This window comes from Panthera pardus, unplaced genomic scaffold, assembly GCF_024362965.1.
Source record: "Panthera pardus isolate Hobbes unplaced genomic scaffold, ASM2436296v1 HiC_scaffold_17, whole genome shotgun sequence".
Lineage (NCBI taxonomy): Eukaryota > Metazoa > Chordata > Mammalia > Carnivora > Felidae > Panthera > Panthera pardus.
Genome location: NW_026526732.1, coordinates 76543043 through 76570410, shown reverse-complemented (window position 1 = coordinate 76570410; position 27368 = coordinate 76543043). Strand labels below are relative to the sequence as shown.

At 38.1% G+C, this 27368-nt stretch overlaps 1 protein-coding gene and 1 pseudogene across 1 annotated transcript in view; one reads left to right on the top strand and one right to left on the bottom strand.

The window, feature by feature from the left end:
- The window catches only part of ME1 (malic enzyme 1), a 188168-nt gene that overhangs the window by 17362 nt on the left and 143438 nt on the right, over positions 1–27368 (bottom strand). The window contains exons 8-9 of the mRNA XM_019442753.2: positions 16687–16784; positions 14857–14970 (exon numbers count right to left, since the gene is read on the bottom strand). Of these exons, the coding sequence (XP_019298298.1) occupies positions 14857–14970; positions 16687–16784 (212 nt within the window). The remainder of the gene's footprint in view (positions 1–14856; positions 14971–16686; positions 16785–27368) is intronic.
- LOC109263224 (transmembrane and coiled-coil domain-containing protein 3-like) lies at positions 20980–26934 on the top strand (annotated as a pseudogene).

Here is a 27368-nt window from a genome sequence, read left to right as displayed (position 1 = left end):
TAAGAAGTAAGGCAAGTAATTAGAGTCATTTCACATGAGGCAACAGAGGCTCAGAGATATTAAAGGACTTGCCCAAGGAAGGCCCTCGAACTCAGTCTTTCCAATAATACAGCACGGTACAGTCCTGGAGAAAAAGCTTTACAAATGGTATAGGTCAGGTTGTTTACAAATTGTTGCTCTAAAGATGGTACAATTTTCTTGCTTTAAAAGGTTATCATTTTATTTCCATTTTTAAAATACTGTACATGTGAATTACAGATCACTTGCAGCATATGAACCTATTTGCTGCACTCGCTTCCTCATCTGTAAAATAAAGATGGTAAGTTCTACCTTAAAGACAATGTGGTAATAAATATACAAAGGAGCAATACTCAGCCATAAAAAAAATGAGGTTTTTCCCTTTGTGACCTGGATGGACTTAGAGGGTATTATGCTGAGTGAAGTAAGTCAGACACAGAAAGACAAATACCATATGATTTCATTTATATGTGGAATTGAAAAAACAAAACAAATGAACAAACAAAAAAGCAGGAAGAGACCCACAGATACAGAGAACAAAGTGATGGTTGCCAGAGGGGAGGAGGGAGGGACAAAATGGGTGAAGGGGACCGGGGGTAGAGGATCGCAGCTATGAAATGAATAAATCAGGGATGAAAGGTACCACATAGGAATTATAGTCAATGGTATCGTAATAGTGTTGTATGGTGACAGATGTTAGCCACACCTGTGGTGAGCACACAGCACAGTCTAGTTGATGAATCACTATGTTGTACACCTAAAACTAATGTAACACTGTGTGCCAACTATACCTCAACAGAAAGAAAAAAATCAGGGAGGGAGGGAAAAAAAAAGAAAAAGGAAGAAAGAAAGAATTTCTACCTCATCAGGTTGTTTACAAATTAAATCAAACAATACATCTAAAGTACTTAGGATTGTGCAAATTTTCTTAATGTTTATTTATTTGCTTTTGAGAGAGGGAGAGAGAGAGAGAGAGCAGGGTCGGGGGCGGGGGGTGGGGAGGAGAGACAGAATCCCAAGCAAGCTCCACCCTGTCAGTGCAGAGCCCAATGCAGGGCTCAAACTGTGATCATGACCTGAGCTGAAATCAAGAGTTGGAGACTCAACCAACCTAGCCACTCAGGCGCCCCAGGATTGTGCCAGTTTTTTTTTTTTTTTTTTTTAATTTTTTTTTTTTCAACGTTTTTTTATTTTTTTATTTTTGGGACAGAGAGAGACAGAGCATGAACGGGGGAGGGGCAGAGAGAGAGGGAGACACAGAATCGGAAACAGGCTCCAGGCTCCGAGCCATCAGCCCAGAGCCTGACGCGGGGCTCGAACTCACGGACCGCGAGATCGTGACCTGGCTGAAGTCGGACGCTTAACCGACTGCGCCAACCAGGCGCCCCTGTGCCAGTTTTAAACAATAGCTTAACATTAGCTGTTGTAATTAAAATTATTGTGAGGAAGAAAAAAAGTCATAATACCAACAGCTATAATTTTGGTATATTTTCTTAGTCTTCTGTAAAGTGCTGTTTCTATATTATTGTTTTCTATTATGAGCAGGATATTAGAGTGAATAGCTTCCTAAGAATAGAATTTACTGTTAGTCACTTCTGCATTCTAAAAAGTTATTTATCCTACCTTTTCTTCTGAGACACTGTGAAAAATAATCTTAACACTAAATAGAAAAGATACCTGTATGCCATGTTCACTGCAGTGTTATTTACAAGAGCCAAGACATGGAAGCAACCTGAGTGTCCATGAATAGATGGATGAATGGATTAAAAACAAGACACACACACACACACACACACACACACACACACACACACACACACACACAGAATATTATTCAGCCACAAAAAATGATGAAATATCGCCATTTGCAACAACATGGATGGACCTTGAGGGCACTATGCCAAGTGAGATAAGTCAGGCAAAGAAAGATAAATACCATATGATTTCATTTATATGTAGAAACTAAAAAAGGAACCAAAAAAAAAAAAAAAAAAAAAAGCCTGAACTTACAGATTCAGAGAAAAGATTGGCGGTTGCCAGAGGTGAGGAGTTGGGGGACAGAGGGCAAAATGGGTGAAGGTGGTCAAAAGGTACAAACTTCCAGTTACAAAATAAGTAAGTCCTGGGGATAATGTACGGCTTGGCAACTATAGTTAATACTGTATTGTATACTTGAAAGTTTTTAAGGGAATAGATCTTAAAAGTTCTTATCACAAGAAAAAAAACATTTGTAACTATGTGTGATGATAAGTGTTAACTAGAGTTACTGTGGTGATCATTTTGGAATATACACAAGTTTTGCATCATTACGCTGTATACCTAAAACTGACACAAACTTATACATCAATTATATATCGAGAAAAAATCTTATTTCACTCAGAATCAAGTTTGAAGATTACTATTTCATATTCCTTACTAGTCTCCAGTTATATTAAATTGAGTATATTAGACCATATTCTTATTCATCTTCTTTATGAAGAAAAAGTCAAAAATCATATAAATTCAGTTGCCACTTTTATCAATAAAACCTATCTATTATCATAGGTTTTTTAAAATTAGTCATGGGTCTAACAAGTAGTTTATGCAAACCTAGACTGATTCCATGAGTAAACACTGCATTTATGAGACAAGATTTTTTTAAATTGCTATTTAATAATACAAAGAAATCTATGACAACACTGAAATGTTTACAACTCTCACCAAATTGGGGGGAGGAGCTACCTGGTAGCATCCTCCTCTCCTCTCTTATCTTCTCAGCCAGGAAGTCTATTTCATTTACATATCTCAATTATGGAGATTAATAAAACGTCATCCTAGTATATAAACAAAAGCTAGGCCAATGATAATTTATTAGTCACAAATGAAAGAAACAGAAGCCTTGGAGTACCACAGAATTTCCTCTAAATATTTTGATAATTAAGACTTTGATTTAGGCCCCAATTCCTCAGCATCCATTTCCTGTGTCAATGTTCTTTGCAACGTAACTTGACAGTTCCTTCCACAAAAAGAAGTTACACTTTCCCACCCCTTCTCTTTGGACTTGAACATGTGATTCTCTTTGGTCAATAAAATGTACGCTGACATGAAAGTGTGCCAACCTTAGGCCTTAAGAGTAACTGGTGTTTCTGCTCATTCTCTTGTGCCTTTGCCATTTGTGCTTTAACGTGCATAACCTGGGTAGCCTGATGGTCCACTGAAGATGAGAACCTTGTGAAAAAGACCTGGACCCAAACTACAGCTTAGAGCCACCCCGCCAACATCATCAGAGCTGCTCCACCTGACCCTCAGGTGTGTGAGAAATAAATCATTATTGCTGTATGTCACTGAGATATTGTAGCTTTTGATAACTCAGCAATAGCTGGGTGATACAGAGGATAATTTAAATTTTGATTATATATTCCATCATTTCTTTTTACTCATTATTACTATTTGCTGCTTTGGGAATAAGAGGTTCCTTTCCCTGAAATGATTTAATGAAAAGAATGCTTTTGCAATCCTCAATGCTCTTATTACTGCTTAGTTATGTGGCAAAAAAAAAAAAAAATCTTGCATTATTGGAAAAGAATGAAAAATTCTGGTTTTTGGGTAGGAATAAGAATTTGGAACCATTTGATGGTTACAGTATTTAACTATCTAAATTATTTCTAAACTATTTCTGGAAGTAGTATGAGCTAAAATTCACAACTATTTTTGTTCTCACTACAGTGAAATTTCTAGAACAGGTATTCAATAAAGTTGCAGCTTGGTGAGACATATTTCCTGGGAATAATAACTTTTAGCTTCCAACATAAACACAACAGCGTTTTGGCTTGTTGCTCTTTCCCAGAAATGCATATACTCAATATCAAGTATAAAGGCAAGATGTTAGACTAACATCTACCTGAGGCTCTTATGGCAAATACCACAGAACTCTAAATTGCTTCTAGTGTGGCTTCCTGTACACTTGAGGTTAAAGGGCTAAACTATATCTTGAAGCTTGAGTTTCTACTTCTGACACAGCAGTCACCACGCTGACATACCTTCGTAGGACCTTGAAGGAGAAAACGCACATCCTGAAGTAGAAGCCATGTGGCTCTTCTGGAAGCGTGTGGTAGTGCTTGTTTGTTTTTAGGCAAAAGCAGTGGTCTCTAGTATCTAGCCTACCACCCACAGGTGTGCTGAGTAATGGTGGTGGTGGCAGCCACCATATTTGGCAGCTTCCTGTCTGTGGCTAAGACACTGATTCTTGAGTCCACAGCCTCAGCAGTTCCTTACTAATGCAGATGTGTATTACAACTACTCCTGAACATTTGGCCCTGTGTCTACTTCTTCTAAGGTTTGGAGATTTGCATTTCAGAATGTTTTTATGGACAAGAGAACTTGTTTAACGTGTGCTAGGTTCCCTAACAGAGAAAGAGATCTCAGGATATTTATTCACCTGTTCCAAAATAGCTAGAGTCACCTCAATGCAATGCTATGTAATCTTGAGGGCTACTGAGAAGATGTGTAACTCTTAGAGTAAACAACATGTCACAGGGTTTGCTTTCTGGTCTTTTCGATTTTCCACCAGACAAAGTATAAGTATTATGCAAATACAATTCAATAAATTTACTATAGTGTCTGAAAATGTCATATTACTTTTATATCCAAATTCTGAAACTCTTTTCATGCCATGGTAGAGAATTCTAATTGTCCATCAATATTCATGCTCTCCTTTTTAAATTTTAATTTATTTTTTTTAAAGTTTATTTATTTATCTTTGTAATCTCTACACCTAGTGTGGGGCTCGAACTCATGATCTGGAGATCAAGAGTCACATGCTCTTCTGACTGAGCCAGCCAGGCACTTCATGCTATCCTTTAAAAAAAATTACATTACCGTGAAAACACAGTATGAAATTTTAAATTTTTAAGTGTACAATCTCTTTTTTGAAACTTTTTTCATTCGTTCCTTTTTAATGATAAGATTTTCCAGTTTTAGCCAACCACATTGTTCCCCAGGTGGAGACTGTATTTCTTAGCCTCCTTGCAACGTAGAGTGGCATGAGACTATCTCTGTTGGAAAGGGTGGAGTGGAAGTGAGGTGTGCACCTTCTGATGCAGCACACCTCCCCCCCCAACCCTGGTCCATTCCCCACCCTCTCTCCCCAGTGGCTGTGATGGCGACACCTGGAAAGCTTCTTTGCTTTCCCAGAGATAGATGATGGACACAGAGATGACTCTGTTCTGCCCACCTCTATCCTATCAGATGACAAATACATTTTAACTTGTTTGGGTTAACATATTTTGGGGTCTCCTTGGAGAGCAATTTAACCTAAAATCGAACTAATACATATCTTTAGGCTAGTAGTCTCTTCATTTTGTATCTGAAAATAGTACACACACCATCAGGAGGAAACTTTGCCTTGAGAAGCCCTTATCTTCTGGGAAGGCCAATGACCAAACATTAAAACCAAGAAAGTGTCTATATGGTTTTTAAAAAGTTTTACTTATTTTTGAGAGAGAGAGAGAAAACCCAAGTGGGGGAGGGGGAGTGAGAGAAAGGGAGATACAGAATCCGAAGCAGGCTCCAGACTCCGAGCTGTCAGCACAGAGTCCCATGCAGGGCTCGAACTCCCAAGCCACGAGATCACGACCTGAGCTGAAGTCGGATGTTTAACTGACTGAGCTATATGGGTGCCCCTGTACATTTTTAAGATTCACAGTAGTGTAAATTTTACCACTGTTCTATCCTTAAACAATGGTGTTTTTTTTATTCCTGAATTCCTGCTTATTACATAATTTCCTTTTGTTCAATTCTGTGTCATTGCCCTTAAATGATCTTTTGTGTATTTGAAAAGAGATACTGAATCACAGTCTTCCTTTCCCAGGTGAGGAACCCAGATATTTTGAATCTGTTCTAATTGAACCCATCTCTCTTTCCTATCAGTGAGGTGGCTCAAGTGAACTCTCAGACACTCTTGCTTCCCCTTTATATACCACAGGACTGAGGGGCGCCTGGGTGGCTCAGACAGTTGAGCGTCCGACTTCGGCTCAGGTCATGATCTCACAGTTCGTGGGTTCAAGCCCCGCATCAGGCTCTGTGCTGACTGCTTCGGATTCTGTGTCTCCCTCTCTCTCTGCCCCTCCCCAGCTCACGCTTTGTCTGACTCTGTTTCTCAAAAATAAATAAATGTAAAAAGAAAAAAAATTTTACATACTACAGGACTAAAAACTGTACTCCATCAAAGGAGTAACCAATGATGAATATGGCCAAGAAAGACCATACTTCCTGGATCTGGCTTTTAAATGTTATATTACTGCATTCTAGTATCATGTTTTCTTCCTTAATAACAGTTAAATATAATCAGTCTTAACCTGTGGATTACTTTAAGCAGAAAGGAGAAACCTCACAGAAAGGATTGTGAGAGAAAAGAACATTTGTAACATTTTCAGAATTATCAAAGAATAGGAAATAAGAAATACTATGAAAGAGGAAAAGACGCCACTGATCTGTTTATTTTAAAAACGGCCTGGGGGAGCCTTGGTGGTTCAGTCGGTTGAGCATTGGACTCTTGGTTTCAGCTCAGGTCATGATCTCACAGTGGTGGGATTGAGCCCCGCACTGGGCTCCAGGCTCAACCTGGAGATTCTCCTTTAGACTCTTCTCTTCCTCTGCCCCTCTCCCCTGCTTGTGCACTTGGCACTTTCTCTCTCTCTCTCAAAAAAAACCAAACCAAACCAAACCAAACGAAAAAAACAAAAGAGAGAAATGAGAAAAGAAAAAAAAGTAATGATTTCTTAGCAGCTGAAATAACTGAATTCAACCTGGTACATTTTGAATTGTGCTGGGACTGCAAAATGCAAACAAAAGGGGATCTAGTCTGTTTATATTGAATGTGGACCTGCAAATCCAAGTTGTAAAATGAATTTAGAAGACGCTGAATAAACTGAAAGTGACAGAGACGTGATACCCATTTTTTTAACTGAATGATTCAAAATATTTTCCTGAGTGTAGTGTCTCAGACTATCCAAAACAGTAAATTCAAAAAAAATTTAAATGTATTTTATAATATTGTCTACAAAACTGTAATTACTGTCAATATGCCATTAATTTCTGATTAATTTTGTTGGCTAGGGACATGAATAAATAACTAGTAGAAGAATGCATTCTAAGAGCCAACAGCAAATAAATACATGTTACTTCTGAAAGCTTGTAATGGTATTCAGAAGGGTAAAAAAAGAGCTCCCGGGTGAGACACAGAAAACGCCATCTACAAATGCTGGACACAGAACATGGGACTAAGGTTCAGGACAATAGTCCTCAGCCTCTTCCCTCACCTCACGACCTAGGGCACGCCCTATGATACTTCCATGGACGTTGATTTCTCCATCTATAAAAGCACTCTGGGTTAGTGATAATGACAATGTGATGAAAGTGAACGAGATCCAAAGCCAAATGAGCACCAGACTCACTTCAGGAAAGCCAGATTCTTGAACCTTGCTTTCAGATATTCTAAGTCAAGTCCAGGATGAAGCCCTGGAATCTGTACATATATGTTTTTTTTAATTTCCCATGTAATTAGGATTATCAGCCAATATTTAGAATCACTGCACCAAATGATTTGTCACATTTCTACCAGATGCATTTTAAAAAGATATGTGATACATTTTTAAAAAATGTATAAATTGATTTTTCTGTTAATAAGAAGAAAAGCTACAGAATAACATAAATTAGCAATCACAGATTTCTATTACTGCTTTTTTGACTGACAACTTCAGATATAATGAAAAATATTTAATGTGCTTTAAAGCCCCTAAATTTCCTGGAATGAGAAGCAAATCACAAAGAAGATGGATAAACATTGTATGAAAAGCAAAGATGCATACTTTTAGCATGAACACTTTACTTTCTTTTATTTATTTTTTTCATTTGAGAGAGGGGGACAGAAGAGCAGGGACAGGGGCAGAGGGAAAGAGGAGAGAGAATCTTAAAAAGGCTCCACACTGAGCTCAGTGTGGACCCTGACACGGAGCTCGATCCCACGACCCTGGGATCATGACCTGAGCTGAAATCAAAAGTTGGACACTCAACCGACTGAGCCACCCAGGCGCCCATCGTGAACACTTTATTTTCTTAGGCGTAGCAACAGCACTGGCAGCTCCTAGCCACTGAAGCCAGATCTTGACCAGAAGACATCCACCCAGTAAGAAACACAGATTACCCACAGTCTCTCCCGCAAAGGCTCGATTCTTGGCACTGACTTAACAAGGCCAGGAATCATGAAACGATAATACTAGCACTGCTGAAGGACTCTACTTGCCAAAAACAGAAGAATCAAAAGACAAAAATAAAGGTCCAAGTATTTTCTTTGTTTTTAATGTTCACTTATTTATTTGGGGGGAGAGAGGGAGAGAGAAAGGGGGAGGGGCAGAGAGAGGGGGAGAGAATCCCAATCACAGAGCCTGACACGGGCTTGATCCCACGAACCATGAGATCATGACCTGAGCCAAAATCAAGTGTCGGACACTAACTGCCTGAGCCACCCAGGCGCCCTTCAAGTATTTTCTTCACTGTTTTCAAAGTTGATGTGACAATCTGGTTTAGATGAAAAGAACTATTGAAATGTGACCTCTAGATCTGGCAATATTAAAGCAACTGCCTATACCTTTGGACTTCTGTTTTCTGCACCAATGGCTCATTTTCCTCCTTCTTTCAAAATCTAATTTGGAATCCAGATTCTTTACACCACTCACATCAGTTGGATATGGATACAGAAGACTTCTTTTCTGTTCATTCCCCTCTCCAGGATCCTTGCTGAAATGCTTTTTGCCTTCTTTTGGCAAAGTGCACGTGGATACTTCTTAGAAATCTCAAACCCTATGGTGTTTCTTTCTTTTTTTCAAGAGTCTCTAATTACACTAAATGTATTATGGATAGCTGAGAATTTCTTTTGAATGTTACTATTTCTTCAATCTCCCCTCTCCCTTATTTTGTGCTGATTCTTAGGACAGGATAGAAGCTATGATTAACCATACTGAATTACTACCTTTTTCAAAGTCTCAGATGTTCTGGTGTGGCTGGAGAGGATAGGCAGCAAAGACCTCAGGATTTTGGCTTAGCATTTCATGAGCTAGGACAGGCCTAGAAAACTAACTATGGATTGTTACTGATAAGTATTTATTCCTTCCTACACACAGGCACTAGAAGAACTCTTCCACAAGTGCTTTGTTTTCTAATCCATGCCCACCTGGACAGTTTGCCCACTGCACGGGCCTGGTTCTGTGTCAGGTCATTAGTTTACCAGAGTTGAACTGGGCCCCTCTCTGCATCTGTAGACAGGGCCTTCCTAGCAGGCTGTGGTAGCATTTCCCTGTCAGAGTAATTATCATCTGGTCTAATGATGACAGAACTCCATAAATGAGGCAACCTCACAGTTTCCTTTTTAGGTTTTGGTTTTATGTGTTTAAAGCATGAATTTGGTATTTTTTTGTGTGTATTATAAACAATGACATTACCAGTTAGTACAATTAATAAATTATTATTATTGGTTCTCAGGAGAGGCTGTAAAAGTACTAAAGATAAAGGACAACAAACAAAAAAAATCACGTAAACTTGAAAGCAAGATACATTAATTTACTAGCTATCCTAAGATTTATTAGTTCTGCAACAAAAATCAACATAATAATTTTGACTTTTTAAAAACTTGAAAGAAAAAGTGGTTAATTGAAGCCTCATGTTTCTTTTATATTAAATAGTGCACAAGGTGTTAAATATATAACAACCTTTTAAAATGTAACTTTATCTTGGCAAGCAGAATATATGCAGTTCTTTATTTTGGCAAGTAAAAGACATGAGGTAAGAGTGACTGATTAGGCCTAGGCAACAAATTCACAGTTATTCCAAGTATTATAATCCATGGAATTTGCAGTCTCAGTTTAGTAAGTCTACATTAAAATTATTTGAGATGCTAAAATCGGTACATTTCTATAAAGATTTCACATAAAAATGTCATTAGAAATCACAAAAGAAAACCACAAAGACTCACTTTTTTAGGTCCTTAAATCTATTACATCCCTAACTACAGCACAATGTGTATGGCCTTTACCATGGCTCCAACTTTTTACGTGCGGAAATCTGTCTCCAGGAGCCCAGATCCTTATCCTGAGCATCATTCTTGTAACCTCTGATTGCCAAGGGGGTAGCACCATAAGATCTGCGCAGGTACCTTAAACTTGCTCTGTCCAAAATGGATTGCATTACCTTTCTCTTAGTCTGTTCTCCTTTCCTTTGCTATCACAACGGCCACATCACTTATCTAGACACCCAAGGAGTCCTGCTAGATTCCCGTCTGTATTCTACCCTTCTTCTCCTCCCATATTTAGTGGGCTATTAAGTATGACAATCCTATTTCCTAAAAGTCTGCCAAATCAAATGCCTTTTACTCACCCTCATAATCATTGCTTTGTTTCAGGCACCAATTAATTTTTATCTGTATTATTACAACAGCTTTGTAACTAGTTTCCTTTTTTCAGTTTCACCTCATTTCAGTCCATCTTCAACAATGCTGAGAAGTCACAAGACACAAGACTCCTCTGCATTAAGTTTCTTCAATTGCTTGAAGCAGTAAGTTGCTTCAAGAGCCTTCCTCACTGTTCATCTGTTTCCTTTGAAACCTAGTCTCTAAATGCCTCTCCCAGTGAAATATCTTTTTTTTTTTGCAAACGTTGGTCTTCTGCCTGGAAGGCCATTCATTAATCAATTCACTTTTTCACAAAACATTTATTGTCAATTATGCGCTAGACACTATGTAGGACTTTGAAGATACAGAGAGATGAAAGACATGATCCTCAAATTCAGCCAAGATCTCCTAGTGAACTTTCCATTCTGCTTCCCTTGCCTCAGTTTCAGATAGAAGACGTTTAAGATGTCCATGGAGACTCAACTCTCCCTTTCAAAATGAGCTGTAGAAACACCTTTTCTAAGAGCCCTTCTTGACATTCCCACTATTCTCTCTAGTGCAGGTGGAAGCATCATCTCCTCAACACCCCTAGCACCAAGGACATATTTCTATAACATTTTCATATACAGTTATAATGACTTGTTTGAGTTTTTCCCACTAGGCTTGTTTGAGTTTTTCCCACTAGGCTTGTAGAGTCATAGTGGCTTGAGTTTTTCCCACTAGGCTGTAAGCCTTCTAAGATCAAGGGCCTTACTGAGTCACAGAGTCTAGTACAATACCTGACCCAGAGGCAATTTCATTCAGTAAATCTCATTTCCTGACCACAATATACGTTGCGTGGCCAGAATGCAAAACTTTTTCTATTTATGCTGATTCTTCAAAGCAAAAGCAGTTTCTAAGACAAGAAATTTTAAACTTCATGTTTTTCTTATATATGATAAAAAAATCACATGGCAAGTTAATAAAATGATTATTATTTGATTTTCAGATGTTATAAAGTATGTCCTGTCTTGTTTTACTTCTTTTTCATTTGTCACAAAAACTTATTCACACACTCTTTAAGGAAAATATTATCTATATTAATTAAAATTTTTTTCTGGCTTTAACATAATTGCTATAGAGAATTTGTAATATACAGAAAGGCATTAAAAATAATAAGATTTAAACTAATATGTATTTGATACATTTACTTCTATAGTTCTATATGCAACTCAGTTTTTTAAACAAAATAGTGACATATAACATGGTGTTTTCCTTTTTTCATCTAACATTACATTACTAGTCCTTTAATGTTACTTATAGTTCTTTCAAAAAAACTTTAAGCCTGTATATTCTATTCATGTGGCTATTCCATAATTATTTCACAGTTATCCTCTATTTAGGTAAATACAGCATATTACTATTATAATGACTATATATGATAAAACATATCATTATTACAATTAATGCTGTGATAACATTCTTAAACATAAAACATGTGTCTGGCACAAAAATGGACACATAGATCAATGGAACAGAACAGAAAACCCAGAAATGAACCCACAACTATAAACTCAATAAATCTTTGACAAAGCAGGAAAGAATATCCAATGGAAAAAAACACAGCCTCTTCAATAAATGGTGTTGGGAAAACTGGACAGCAACATGCACAAGAATGACCCTGGACCAGTTCATTACATCACACTCAAAAATAAATTCAAAAAGGATGAAAGACCTAAATGTGAGACAGGAAACCATCAAAATCCTAGAGAAGAACATAGGTAGTAACCTCTTTGACATTGGCCCTAGCAACCTCTTACTAGATATGTCCCTAAGGCAAGGGAAACCAAAGCAAAAATAAACTATTGGGACTTCATCAAAATAGAAAAGCTTCTGAACAGCAAAGGAAACAATCAACAAAACTACAAGGCAATCTACAAAATGGGAGAAGATATTTACAAATGACATATCTGATTAAGTGCTATTATCCAAAATATACCAAGAACTTATAAAACTCAACACCCAAAAAACAACACTGCAATTAAAAAAATGGACAGAAGACATGACTAGACATTTTTCCAAAGAAGACATACAGATGGGCCAACAGACATGTGAAAAGATGTTCAATATCACACATCATCAAGGAAATACAAGTCAAAACTACTATGAGATATGTCACTCATGTGTGGAATTAAGAAACAAAACAGATGGCCGTCTGGGTGGCTCAGTCGGTTGGTAATCCAACTTCGGCTCAGGTCATGATCTTGCCATTCTTGGATTCGAGCCCTGTGTCTGGCTCTGCACTGACAGGTCAGAGCCTGGAGCCTGCTTCAGATTCTGTGTCTACCTCTCCCTCTCTGCCCCTCCCCTGCTTGTGTGCTCTCTCTCTCTCAAAAATAAATGGATAAACATTTGAAAAAAAAAAGTTCTAAAAGAAACTAAACAGATGAACATAGGGGAAGGTAAGCAAAAAATAAGATATAAACAGAAAGGGAGACAAATCATAAGAGACTCTTAAATACAGAGAACCCACTGAGGGTTGCTGGAGGGGTGATGGGTGTGGGGATGAGCTAAATGGGTGATGAGCATTAAGGAGGACACTTGTTGAGATGAGCACTGGGTGTTCTATATAAGTGATGAATCACTAAATTCTATTCCTGAAATCCTTACTACACTATATGTTAACTAACTTGGATTTAAATAAAAAAAAACAACAAACTACCATTAGATATCATCTCACACCTGCTAGAATGGCTAAATCAATACCACAAGAAACAACAGGTGTTGGCGAGGATGTGGCTAAAAGGGAACCCTCTTGCACTGTTGGTGGGAATGCAAACTCGTGTAGCCACTGTGGAAAACAATATGGAGGTTCCTCAAAAAGTCAAAAATAGAACTACCCTGTAATCCAGCAATTGCACTACTAGGTATTTACCCAAAGAATACAAAAATACTAATTTGAAGAGATACATGCATCCCAATTTTTATGGCAGCATATCTACAATAGCCAAATTATGGAAACAGCCCAAGTGTCCACTGACTGATGAATGGATAAAGAAGATGTGTGGTTTTAAATTTTTAAAAAATTTAAGGCAAGCAAAAAGATGTGGTGTGTACATATATGTATGTAGAGATAGATAGATAGATAGATGTACATGTACACACAATGGAATATTACTCAGCCATAGAAAAGAAAGAAATCTTGCCATTTGCAATGATGTGGCTGGAGCCAGAGACTATTATACTAAGTGATATAAGTCAGTCAAAGAAAGACAAATACCATGATTTCACTCATATCTGGAATTTAAGAAACAAAACAAAAATCATAGGGAGAAAAAGAGAGAGAGAGAGAGAGAGAGAGAGAGGCAAACCAAGAAACTGTCTTCACTAGAGAGATCAAACAGAGGGGAAGTGGCTGGGGGAATGGGTTAAATAGATGATGGGGATTAAGGAGGGCACTTGTGATGAACATCAGGTGTTGTATGAAAGTGCTGAATCACTAAAGTGTACACTTGAAACTAAAAATATACTGTATGTTAGCTAAATGAATTTCAATAAAAATTTAAAAAGAAAAAAAACAAAAAACATTGTGTACATCTCTATTTCTATAGGACGTATTCTTACAATTCTATTGGATCAGAAGCATAAACTTGTAAAGGCTTTGGATACACATAAGATAGTTTTCCAGAAAGTTTGTTCACATTCACATTTGTTTCTATATTAAATTCCTGAAGCCTATGCTTATCACTGGTTATTTTAAAAATTCATTTCCATGTAGAAAGGGGATTTACAAGTATTTTTTCTGGCAGTTTAAGGAAGAGTGATTAATGTGCACAGAAGGTAGAAGTAATATTAATGCCCTATAACTATGTAGCAACATGGTCACATTCTTAGTCTTATTTGGTTCTCATAATAACCTATGAAGTAGGTCCTGTTATCTCTATTACAGCTGGGGAAATGACTTTGTCAGTTAACACTGTAACAGCCCATTTATTAACGCCCCTTCAGGAATTCTCATTGAAGCCCTCAAGACTTTGGTTGAGAGAAAGCGGCAAAAGAGGGGCTATTTCATTGTTTGTTCTTTTTTTATTCCAGCTAGTGTGCATTTTGCAGATAGCCCTTAGTAAAAGGACCTATAGCTAGGTGTTTCAGTTGTGTCACTATCAAACTGCCTCATGTGCAAACTAATTCAAGTGGCCTGACAATCCACAGAGTTGTAAAGGGCCTACGTACACTACAGGCAGATTCTACAGCTGAGCCACAAGCTTCATTTTCAGAAGAGTAATCAGTATTATTGTATGACACGGTCATTCATGTGTAATGGCTACTCTTTTCACATGGTGTTGGGGTAGGGTGGGTGGAAGCAGTTGTAGTCTTTGAGATGGGCAGCCAGAATGGCACATTAATTTTTATTCTAGTTAAAACTGACAGATTCTTACCTTAACTATTAATCCTTTTGAGTCAACCAACCAGATCTTTTTCATGGCTTTCTCTTTTGGTAAACCTTCTTTTTCCATGGCCATAACAATCAGGTGTGCAATCCCTAAGGCAGCCTGAGAAGGAGGTAATGAACACAAACTTTAAAAAGTTGTTCCACGTAATGTTTCACTCCATTAGATCTTTATTAACAAGAAAGAACAAAACGGCTCCATTGACCTAAAGAGTTATATTCATTCATTTGTACTGGGAGCAAAGTATTTTTGTCACATTCGGGTTAAGCTAAAGGACAACTGTTTACTCTTCTTATCACAACAGAACCACTATTATGTGGCTTGCTTTTTAGCCACAGATAAACCAGTGATATCCTTGTCATCATCTTTAATCCTGTTAATGCAATTAAGATTTGCTTCAACAAGCAAATATTGACCCTAAAATAATGAACTGGTCAGCCTTGCTCATTGGACTGTATTGTTTATTGTTGGGCTCCAGATCCTCTAATTGAATTTGAAGAATGAAGCCTGGTCATTTGGATGGGAACTTGACCAATTAGGCAATAGAATAAAACATATAAAATCTCTGTCCCCAAGCATTTATTTACTCCATTAATTTGGACAAAGAAAGTACTGTGAAATCTCTTGCAAGATTAAAGGAATCTACTTCTTTGGTATTTGATGAATTTTGTGATAATCGGTGAATGTCCGAAACCTTTTCAGGGACAAACAAGTGGCAGTTTTGAGTCATCCAACCATGAAAACCTCTGCCCTGCTGAGTATCAAGAACTGGCCTGTGCCATTCATCAAAACGCTTGGGAAATTCAAACAATTTGAATTCAAAGAAGAAATTTACTAAAATTAAATACAGCATGTAACATCGACACAAATAAAAACTCAAATTTTAATAAGCTATAATTTAGCCTTGATTTTATTTTGATGTGAAAACGAATTTGTGATTTACATCAGAATACTTTAAAAGGTTTACATCTTGGCATTTAAGTTCTAGCTTTGCATATTTTAAGAACAAGTAAAATCAAAACAAACACAATATATACAATTTCGACCAGTGTATTACACTTATTCATAATCCTATTCAATTTGAAATTGTAAAGCTTCTTAAGATATATACAGCCACAAAGTATTTCTCCATTCATTACATTCTATAATTCCAAATAATTTGGGCAGTTTTCTCACAAGAAGTTCAAACTCAATTGACATTTTAATTCCTATTGTTGGGGGTGAATTATTATCACTGGAGTCTAGTTTTCTTTCTTCAAATGATTAACTCATAGCAAAGGAGGACAGAAAACAGTCCACTTTTGTCTTGCTGCCATCTCCTTCCAGCAATTGTAAATGTTTTGGTGCTTTTGCACGTAAACAGTTATAATGCATGACGAATCTCCATTTCAATTTTTTTTCTTAAAAACTTGCATATAGTGATCTATGTGTGCATTGACTTGTGAGTCAAGGAAACTCTCATATGTGAAACTGGAGGATACTAAATTCATCAGATACAACAGCTTAAATCCTTAAAGGCTTTTATACATAATCACACACTGGAAACTTCTCTGTTCCCACATGGCACCTTAAATATGTAAAACAGAAACCCATGGCACCATTTGATTATCTTACAAATTTAAGACTGAAAACTATCGCTATGCCTCCTTATGAAAAATTAAAATGCCTCAATACTTACTTTTGGAAATCTTTCAATAAAACCTACAGATGCAGTCTACTAAAAACTTAAAAGAATACCCTGAACTTCAAATTAATGAATAATTAAGATAAATTCCACTCATTAGTTTCAGAGAACATAAGACTGTATAAGGCAGGTACCTCTCCAGCTCCTTGGAAGAGTATTGTTTGATCAGACAGTTTGTTCTTGGTTATTCGAAGAGCCGCAAGGATCCCTGCCACTGCGACAGATGCTGTTCCTGAAACAAGTAATAAGTACCCTTGAGTGATCCTCAAACAGACCCTGCCAAATTCTAAGCCTCAAATCTTTATTCACATCTTGAAATCATCATACAATGTGGTAACTGGTACAGAAAGGGAACGTGCAGTTGTCTGACCCCACGCTTATATATGAGGCAAAATTCTCAGGCTACTGTCATCAATATTTTAAGACAGAAACTCGCTACTATTCTTGAAAATATTGTGACTTAATGCAGTGATGTAATGACTAAGAGCATGGCATTTGGATTCTTATGTGGATTCCAGCTCAACCTGTTTACTAGCTGAATTTAAAGGTTTATTTATTTTTGAGAGAGCACGCCAAGATGGGGAGGGGCAGAGAGAGAGGGGACAGAGGATCCAAAGCAGGCTCTGCACTGACAGCAGAGATCCCGATGCAGCTCAGACTCATGAACCATGCGATCATGACGTGAGCTGAAGTCAGACACTTAACCAACTGAACCACCCAGGCTGAATGAATTTAGAGAAATTATTTTGTATATCAGTTTCCTCATCTGTAAAATAGTTGTACTGCGTGAGATAAAAGAGTACTAAGTGCTATTCGATTCTTCCCCCTAATTACTCTAGGGGCTCTGAAACCTATTACTAATCCCCTCTACACAAAGCGGGTGCACAGTAAATGCTTCCTGATTATAGTATTGATGGTAATGATATTTTACATACATTTGGAATTTAATCTTTTAATCTTCAATTTGAAAAACTGATAGTTCATAGCAATGAAAATCTGATGTTATTCCATCCTTTAATTGGCTTCCTACCTATAATAACCCCAAAGATGCTGAACAATATTAATGTAAAATTTATTTAGAATGAAGACTGAGTTTTCCTCATCATGCTTTACGGTCATAGAAACTTCACAGTTTTAATTTTACTACTTTGACATACAGGCTTTCACAGATCGCAGAGCAGTTTTTGTGCTTTTAAACATAATTACATAGCTCAACTTCTTTATTGGCTCATGTCTAAAATAAAACTTTGTACCCTCATGCAGTACTTTCCAGCTGTATATACATACTCCTCTAAATAACACTATAATGGTTCCTAGATCACTCACCTGGGTAGTAAAGCTTAGTTAATTTTTAAACACCCATATTTAGTTGAAAAAAATTGACTGTAATAGGTTTGATGCATGACACAATGATGAAGTGTTATATATGCCATGTGCCAAAGATAGATTAAGTTTTTACCTTTAGTATGTTTGTTATTTTCAATCTTTTGGTTGGTTGTTTCTTTCTTACAGAATTTTGGTAGTCATAAATAAGACCACGATAATTATTGAAGACCTGTGTGTCTCCTGCATGTTTTTTTATTTAGAAACACAATGTGAATCATGAAAATAAAATGCTAGCCATTTTGAGCCACCATTATAATAAAGTATGAACTGTGGTAAGTCATACATTATGCAAAGGCTACCCTTCTATACATTATCTAAAATGAAAGTCTGTTTTTTCTTTGGGGAAATACTGAGAAGTGGAATTAGTGGATTATATAGTATTTATATTTTTAGTTTGGGCGACCCTCCATACTGTTTTCCACAATGGTTACACCAATTTGCATTTCCACCAACAGTGCACAAGGGTTCCTTTTTCTTCACATACTTGCCAACACCTAATATTTGTGTTTTTGATTTTAGTCATTCTGATAGGTATAAAGTGATACCTCGTTGTGGTTTTGATTTGCATTTCCCTGATGATGAGTGATGTTGAACAACTTTACATGTGTCTGTTGGCCAATTTAATCTCCTCTTTGGAAAAAAAAATGTTAAGGACCTCTGCCCACTTTTTAATCAGATTATTTGTTTTTTGGTGTTGAGTTTATAAGTTCTTTACATACTTTGGATATTAACTCTGTATCAGATATATCATTTGCAAATAGATGAAAATACTAATTCAAAAAGATATATGCACCCCTATATTTACTGCAGCATTATTGACAATAACCAAGATATGGAATCAACCCAAATGTACACTGATAGATGAATGGGTAAAGAAGATGTGGTACATACAGGTACGTACATACACAAACACACACAATGGAATATTACACAGTCAAATGAGATCTTATCATTTGCGACAACATGGATGAACCTAGAGGATATAATGCTAAGAAAGTCATACAGAGAAAGACAAATACATGTGGAATCTAAAAAACAAATAAACAAACAAAAATCAGGATCAGATCTATAAATACAGAGAATGAACAAACTAATGGATACCAGAAAAGGAGGATAAGCAAAATGGGTGAAGGGGAGTGGGAGATACAGGCTTCCAGTTATGGAATGAATCAGCCACAGGAATAAAAGGCACAGCATAGGAATATAATCAGTGGTATTAGTGTAATAGTGTTATATGGTGACAGATGGTAGCTACACTTGTGGTGAGCACAGCATAACATATAGTTATTGAAACACTATGTTATATACCTGAAATTCACATAACATTGTGTGTCAACTATAATCAAATAAAAAATAATAGTAATAAATGAAAGCATGTGTAAAACAATGGCTTATCTATGCAGAAAAGACACCATAACAATTATGTGTTTGTCTCTTTGTCTCCTACATCAAGACAGACTCACAAGAGCTGTTAAATAGATGAAAAAGAATTCTTCTGGTATCCAGAAGATACGAAGTTATTCACAAATAGTAGTTCAAACTATCTCTATCTCTATCTCAGGCTTTTTGAAGCTAGCCAGAAGTTTGGATTTCAGGGATTCTAAGCTCCCTTCCAACTCTGAGATTCTGCAATGTTAAGGGTCTCTATACATTCCACCAGAACCGACAAGATTTAACCAGTTGATGAATCAAAGTTGAAGTATCATCAGCAATCACTGTATCTGTATTATTTTTTTATTTTTTTTAAGTTTATTTGTTTATTCTGAGAGAGAGAGAGAGGAAGAGGGAGAGAGAGAGAGAGAGAGAGAGAGAGCATGTGCGGGGTAGGGGCAGAGAGAGAGAGGGAGAGAGAGAATCCCAAGCAGGCTCTACACTATCAGTGCAGAGCTCAAACTCATGAACCATGAGATCATGACTGGAGCTGAAACCAAGAGCCAGATGCTTAACTGACTGAGGCACCCAGGCGCCCCAGTTTTTATTTGATTTGATTTTTTAAAAAATTTTTCCCCTGTTTTGATTTTAAACAGAACTGGGCATTTAAGAACAGAGAGAATAAAATATCTCAAAAGATCTAAATTATAATATGATGACATTTTTATATGGTTGTGCTGGATCATCCTGTATTAAAAGTCAAGACATTAGGAATGCGGGGAAGGGAGAAAGAAAAAGTCAAGACATTTTAAATTCGTATTAACTCAAATAAGATAAACTAAATCTCTGTCTACAGTGGATGTCAGAGGCTTCTATTTAAATGTGTATTCTATAACATTTCATGAGGACATAATAAAACATCCAAACTTCTCTTCATGGAATTAAGAATCAAAAAGATATTTTTACTACAAAAAATTAATTTGAGCATTATTCTTATACATTTCCTGGTCCTACTTCCTGGTACTACTTTGATTTAAATTTCACTACAGTCAAGGGAATTAGTGTGGCAAGCTGATACTTCACAAAAATGTAGGTTTTCACAATAAATTATTCCAAAATAACTTTTTTTGAGACTGAAAACTGAATTTTTAGTAAAGCACACAAAGACAGGCTGAAGTTTCTGACTTTTAAAGAGCAGTTAATATTTAACATTGACCAAAGAATGACCTCTACTAATGCAGTAATTCGTTAAATCTGATTAGGATTACTATATATAACCAGCAAAGGTGACTAATACGTAATCAAATAATTATAATCCTCACGTGCTACTAAATAAAGAGATCAGACAGAACTAGAAGCAAGCAGGGTGGGAGTGAATGTGTTGAAGCAGGGGCCACAGTATTTAGAGGACATGCTACCTGAGCACAGTATCAAAAGATTGAGATGAGAGCTCCAGGACCTCCCATAGGACAAGCATGTGCAAAGACATGGAGGCAGAGAAGACTGGTCAAATCGAGGGACTGAACACATAATTTAGTTTTCCATCTCCCCCAATGAACTCTACTAAAACAACAGAGAGAAGATTAAAAAAAAAAAAAAAAAAAAAAAAAGGTCAAGGAACCAGAAGAGGATAGCAGCAAAATCTTACCAGCTAGAAGGCAGATGGGCAAATGGCGACAGACTTAGTAGATGTGGGAAAGCTGGCGACAGACTTAGTAGATGTGGGAAAGCTGAACTGTTGGCCAGCCATGGGGAATGCTAACAAGTGATTAGACTGATAAAGCAGAACTCTTGAAAGGCCTGGTTATAAGAGGGACCAAGAACCTCTGAAAGTGGGGATGAAGAAGAGGCTGAAAACAGGAGGTTGTTCAAAAATCTGTTAAGAAGTAGTTATAATCTAGATCCATTTTCCTCACCTTTTATTAGATGGCTGACCCTCCACACTCTGGAGGTTTATGTTATAGAAAGGGTAACCTGATTATTAAGACACCAGGCATAACTGTAAAACATCAGGGGAAATTGGTGGCAAGGGGTGCCATACTTGAAAACAAGAAGATTAAATGCAAATTTACATACTCAATATGCAGACCCCCCCCCCCCCAACTCCTACTTGGCTCAAAGAATACTGGCAGAAAGCTCATCCTAGCAGAAAGCTAATGTCAGGAGAGAGACTGAAAAACCTTTTCTGTAGAATCTGAGCAATGTAAGAGAAAAAGGCCAGAAACTGACAAGGGAGATTTCCTTAAGGAAATGGCTCAATCAAATACCTTATAGTAAAAACCCTGAATACAAGCTCCATTTGTATACCAAGCCTCCTAAAATATAAAAGGGGAGAGAACACATGTGAAACTGTAGGTTTTATAGTGTTGCTGAAGCAAACACAACTTATTAGAATGCAAAGTGACGTGAGGCTAGAGAAGTGTTTAGATCATGCAGGGCCTTCTACTACACACTAAAAGTAACTATATAAAGGAAGTATATAAAGCAAGGCAATTATAATTTATTATAGGTAACAGAAGGCTGCTAAAAGATTCTAAATTCAGAGAGTGGGGGGGGGAATACATTTGCGAGTTGGAGGCTGGTGGGATGTAGATGAGTTAAAAGGTCACTGCAATTATTGAGGAGAGAGGATATTGCAACAATCCAAGAGAGAAGCAAGTTGAGAGGGAGGAAATATTTAAGACAGAAAAATCAACAGGACTTAATGATTAAATACATAGGATGGGTGAGGAAAAAGTCAGGAATAATCATACATTTTCTTGTTTGGAGGACCAGGGGAAAATGTGCAAGGAAAACAGGAGTTCAGTTTTGAGCTTATGAGGTTGTCCTCTCTGTGTGCTGCTCAGGGAACAATGTCAAGAAGGTAGTTAGATATACAGGTCTGGAACTCAGTCTAGAAATCTAGGGCAGAGATAAAAGATCTGGAATTCAAAAATGTGTAGTTGTATTTAGGTCATGTGGATTGATAACACTATTCTGTGACTAAGTTCTCTTCAAAAGGAGAGAACCCTAATGAATATAAACATTTAAGGAGAAAGGGCAGGAGAATGTGATATAGGGAAGATGACTAAGTAAAAAAAGTGGTCAAAGAGGTAGGAGAAGCAAGAAAGTGGATGGCTGTCATGGAAACAAAGGGAGGAAGTAGTGACAAACATAAGAAAGGTCAATCAAGAAGGGAAATGACAAATAGCCACACTAGATCTGGTAATTACATCATGGTGACCTTTCAGAGAGCTACTTTATTTACACGGGCTAGAGCCAAAGTTGGAGGGCAGTGTGCGGAGGAATAAATAAAAGAAAAAGAACAGAGACAGCAGGTATAGAGCAGTCCTTGGAAAAGCTTAGATAAGACAAGAAAGAGTGAGATGAAGATGGGGGTGGGAGGGAAACAGAGCCAAGTAAAATAGTTTATTTTTATATTTTTAAGGAAAGAATGACAAGGGCTGTTGCTGGGGAAAATGAGGATGAAGGCAATTATTTTAAAAATTAAAGCAGGGGCGTCTGGGTGGCTTAGTCGGTTAAGCGTCCAACTCTTGATTTCGGCTCAGGTCATGATCTCGTGGTTGGTGGGATTGAGCCCCATGCTGACAGTGTGCAGCCTGCTTGGGATCCTGTCTCTCTCTCTCTCTAGGCCCCTTCCCCACTCATTCTCACTCTCACTCTCTCTCAAAATAAATAAACTTAAAAAAAAAGAATTAAAGCAATTTAAACATGGGAAGGCTAATGGGAAGGCAGTAGAGAGAGAGTGGCTGAAGACACAGGAAAAGAAGCTAACCACTAATTCTAATGAGTTTTTCCAAACTGGAATGGTTTCACTGTTACTAAAGCAGAGTAATGTTTGAAAAAATCTGCTAGATCAAATTCTTTTGCAGTAAGAATATTTGACAAAAGAATCGTGCATTCTAATTCATGGGCTGCTTTTTCTGTTAAATGTTTGATAAAACAAATTCTAATATAACAAAATAGTCTAAGTAGTTTTTTTGTCTTCTAGTATAAAGACATCTTAGCAGAAACATGGGGGAATGCAACTGTGGTGTCTCCATATAAAATAAAGTGCTCTGGAATATGAATGTTAAGCCAACTGAGTATTAAAATCTACAAATAAGAGGAAGGAATAAGTGTAGTCAGAATACTGTTTTCTTTTTTTCTCTGTATAATTTCTTATCCTTCACATAACTGGTATCAATTAAGTGGTGACGTGAAGAATGCCTCTTATAAGGAAATGAGAGCACATACCAAATTACTACATAAACTAATAACAATACGACTTTGAAAAGAACACTAACAGACACAATAGGTTTTTGGTATTAAGTAATCTTGCTAATGAAAGATTATATGTTAGGTATTCTTGTGTTATGGCTCAACAGTTTAGCGTGGTATCTTTTGACACTTGAAAAATGTATTCATAAAAAGATGCCCATTGTAGCAAATCCATTAAACAGTTAAAATCCAGATATACAAAGACTAAAGAAATCACCTATAATCCTACTGCCTAGGTAGAATCCTTTTCAACATTCTGATGAATATTCTTACAGCTGTTTTCTATATCTGATATGTGCAAAGTAAAGAAAATTTTAATTTGTAAAAAATATCTCATGCCATGCATACGATTTTAGCATACTTTCTGCCACTTAACAATATCCTGTGACTACCTTATGATGTCAATAACATATTTTAAAATATTCTGTATACTTATAATATTCCATAATATGGATATGTCAAATTTATTTAACCAAACCTCTACTTTTAGATATTTAGAGGACTTCTGATTTTTTGTGTTTAAAAATAACATTACAATAGAGACTGCATTCCAGAGAGGGCAATGGGTGGCTAGGGCCCTCCTCAAGCCCAACCCTGCCCCCGTCCCCCACCCTGGGGGGCAGCCCCACCACATGCCACCTGAAAGGGGAAACAGGAAGGCTTCTCCCTGTCTGGCTCTCAGTGCCAACGAGTCAGACCTAGCATGCACTGCGGCTGGGCCAGGTTCCAAAGTAGCTAGATAACTGATGCTGGATTCGTCAGGCCTGTTCCTGCCACACTCACACTGCTTGCTCCAGGACCACCTGCATGCAGCACCAGGTGCTGTGTTTGGTATCAGCTGAAAATGTGTATCTAAATATGAGCTCAGCTCAGCAGAAAGCTTTGGACAGCCTTGCCTTGTCCTGTAAAATTGGATCGTGAAGGTATTAGAGCAAATTACTTCTGGATGTTGCTTCTAGTACTTCCTTTGATAATGGATGCTGTGGAACGTGGAGAGGTGTTGGAACATGCCATCAAGTTACAGCTTGAGGCGGACGGGTGGCTATAACTCAGAGGAAGCAGTGGATCCTCCATAGTTGCGGAAAGCTCTCTGGGTTTCTTCACTAAAAGACTGGGGTTCTTTACTGACTGAAAAGGACAATCAGAGAAGTGGGAAAAGATGCCGGTCTGTGGGATGAAGAGAAAATGTTTCAGGTGCATACATTTGAAATGTTCCAAAAAGAGCTGAATGAAGTGAAAATGCACAGTCTTCCAGGCTGTCCATGGACCTGAGAGAGCCCTGCAGGGAAATTACAAAGATGTTGTGACCATGAAGGAGAGCAGCAGGCAGCACCTAGAGCCCTTGGGAGAGGCTGCAGTAAAGGAAGAGATGGAACCTGTGGAACTTCTAGCAGCAGAAAAACATCAAGTTGAAGCCCTCAAAAATACACATCATCAAAACAAGAGTTTATCCATGCTTGATGACATTCTTGAAGATGTGAGAAAGAGGAAGAACGCACTTTTGATGACAATGCATCAGTCAAAGGGGTCAATTTTGAGGCAGTTCTGAGGGTGGGAGAAGAGGCAACTCTAAGCAACACCTCACAAAAAATGAGAAGTGGAGCCTGATCTGGGTCTTAGCATGCTGACTGACTCCCAGAATGACCAGTATATTTTGACCAAGCCCAGAGACACAACAATCCCGGGTGCAGATCACCACCTGACCAAGAACGCTGTTAGCACAGGAGCATTGTCTTTCCTTGGAGCCGGCTGTGCATAGCGACGGGACTGCCGACATACAATATTTCCTTTCACGACTGGTGGGATACTTTTGGGACCTCCAGGACGAAAGGGGATTAAGTTTATTGTACAAGTGGAGACATGAGAATTTGGGGTTCTTTACTCTTTTTCTTATTGGCTTAGAATTTTCCCCAGTGAAGCTGAGAAAGGTAGGAAAGATTGCCCTACAAGGACCACGTCATATGGCACTAGCAGTGACTGCATTCGGCTTACTATGGGGACATCTTTTACAGATCAGACGCACCCAGAGCACTTTATTTCTACTTGCTTGTCCTTATCAAGCACACCCGTAGTGTCCAGGCTCCTCATGGGTAGTACCTGTGGTGAAAAAGAAGCAGGTGATGCTGACTATACACGGTGCTGCTCGAGATGCTCATAGTGCAGGACACGTAGCCAGGCTTTAGTCATGGCCCGCAGGGCGGCCCTTATCCAATTCACTACTGTGAATACTGGCTTGTTGGCTAGATTCTCTTCTCTGTGGCTGCTGCTTTTCTTCTATGCCTTATCATAAAGACTTATCTCATAGGTCTATCTTATATAAAGCTGCACATTGAAAGCAAAGGGAATAAAAAATATCTTATAAGAATCTGTGCTTTCACCTCTTTTTCAAAAATGTTTTATGTATTTTTGAGAGAGAGAGAATGAGAGCAGGGGAGAGGCAGATAGGCAAGGGGACAGAGGATCAGAAGCAGGCTCCCTGGCTCTGCACCGACAGCAGAGAGCCCGATGCAGGGCTCAAATCAAACCCATGAACTGTGAGATCATGACTTGAGCCAAAGTTGGAAGCCTAACCGACCGAGCCACCGGGGTGCCCCACTTCTTTCATCTTTTTTTTTTTTTTACATTTATTTATTTATTTTTTGAGAGACCAAGAGAGACAGAACACAAGTGGGGGAGGGGCAGAGAGAGAGAGAGAGAGAGAGAGACAGAATCAGAAGCACACTCCAGGTTCTGAGCTGTCAGCACAGAGCCCAACACGGGACTTGAACTCATACACCATGAGACAATGACCTGAGCCAAAGTCGGATGCTTAACCAACGGAGCCACCCAGGTGCCCCTGCCTTCATCTTTTTAATGCTGTCACGGAGCTGCTGGATGTCTCCATGGAGCTGGGCTGCTTCCTGGCCAGACTGCTCATCTCTTCCCAAGGCTACAAGGTCACCGAGGAGATCGTGTCTTAAGTTAAGCCTACTTGTGACTTCCTGGTTACCATTTTCTTTGCATCAGTTAGCAGGTCTTCACCTGTTTCCCACTTTTGTGGTGTAGGAGCTCACCGTCCTGATGGTCCCTACTTTGTTGGTGGTGATCATGAAGTTTGATCTAGTATCTCTCTGGTTCTTGTCTCTTCCTGCCGAAGACCAGCCAGTACATCAAGTGGCTCACGGCAACAGGGCCCAAGTGAGCAGCTTCTCTTCCATTCAGGGAGTAGAGTGCGCAGAGTGGGCATCACCTCTCAGAGGCGTACCTCCTAGTCCTGAGTGTGACTATGCTCAGCCTTTTGTGGCCCCAGTGCTATGAAGAGCTGCAATTATCAAGTGTGTGCCACCTCAGGAGAGTTGGTCAAGTCCCTAAGGGCACCGAGATGACACATGACTTCACAAAGTGAAACCTGGGTATGGGAATCCAGAAGCTTGGGACACTTCAGTGAGGGCACATTTAGGGCACATTTCTGTGAGCCAGCTACATCAGGAACAAAACACTCCATTAAAGGTGGGGGGTGGAGCCTTCCTACTGGCCTGACTTTATAACTTACTGCCATAGTTTAGGATTTACCAAAATAATTTACCGCATTCAGTTGATTAAGAATAGTACAAATATAATGCTGCGTTTTACAAATCGCCTTGACTATTTTGTCTGGATGTGCCTTTTCTTCTGAAATTAATGTTAACTTTCTATTGTTACTTCATCAGTACATGATTTTTTCGGAAAAAAATAATAATTAGAAAGGTTTTTATTTATTGTTCAACTTTACCATCTTAATATGTTGGTCAATGTTTGTTAACAATCCCGTGATGTGAAA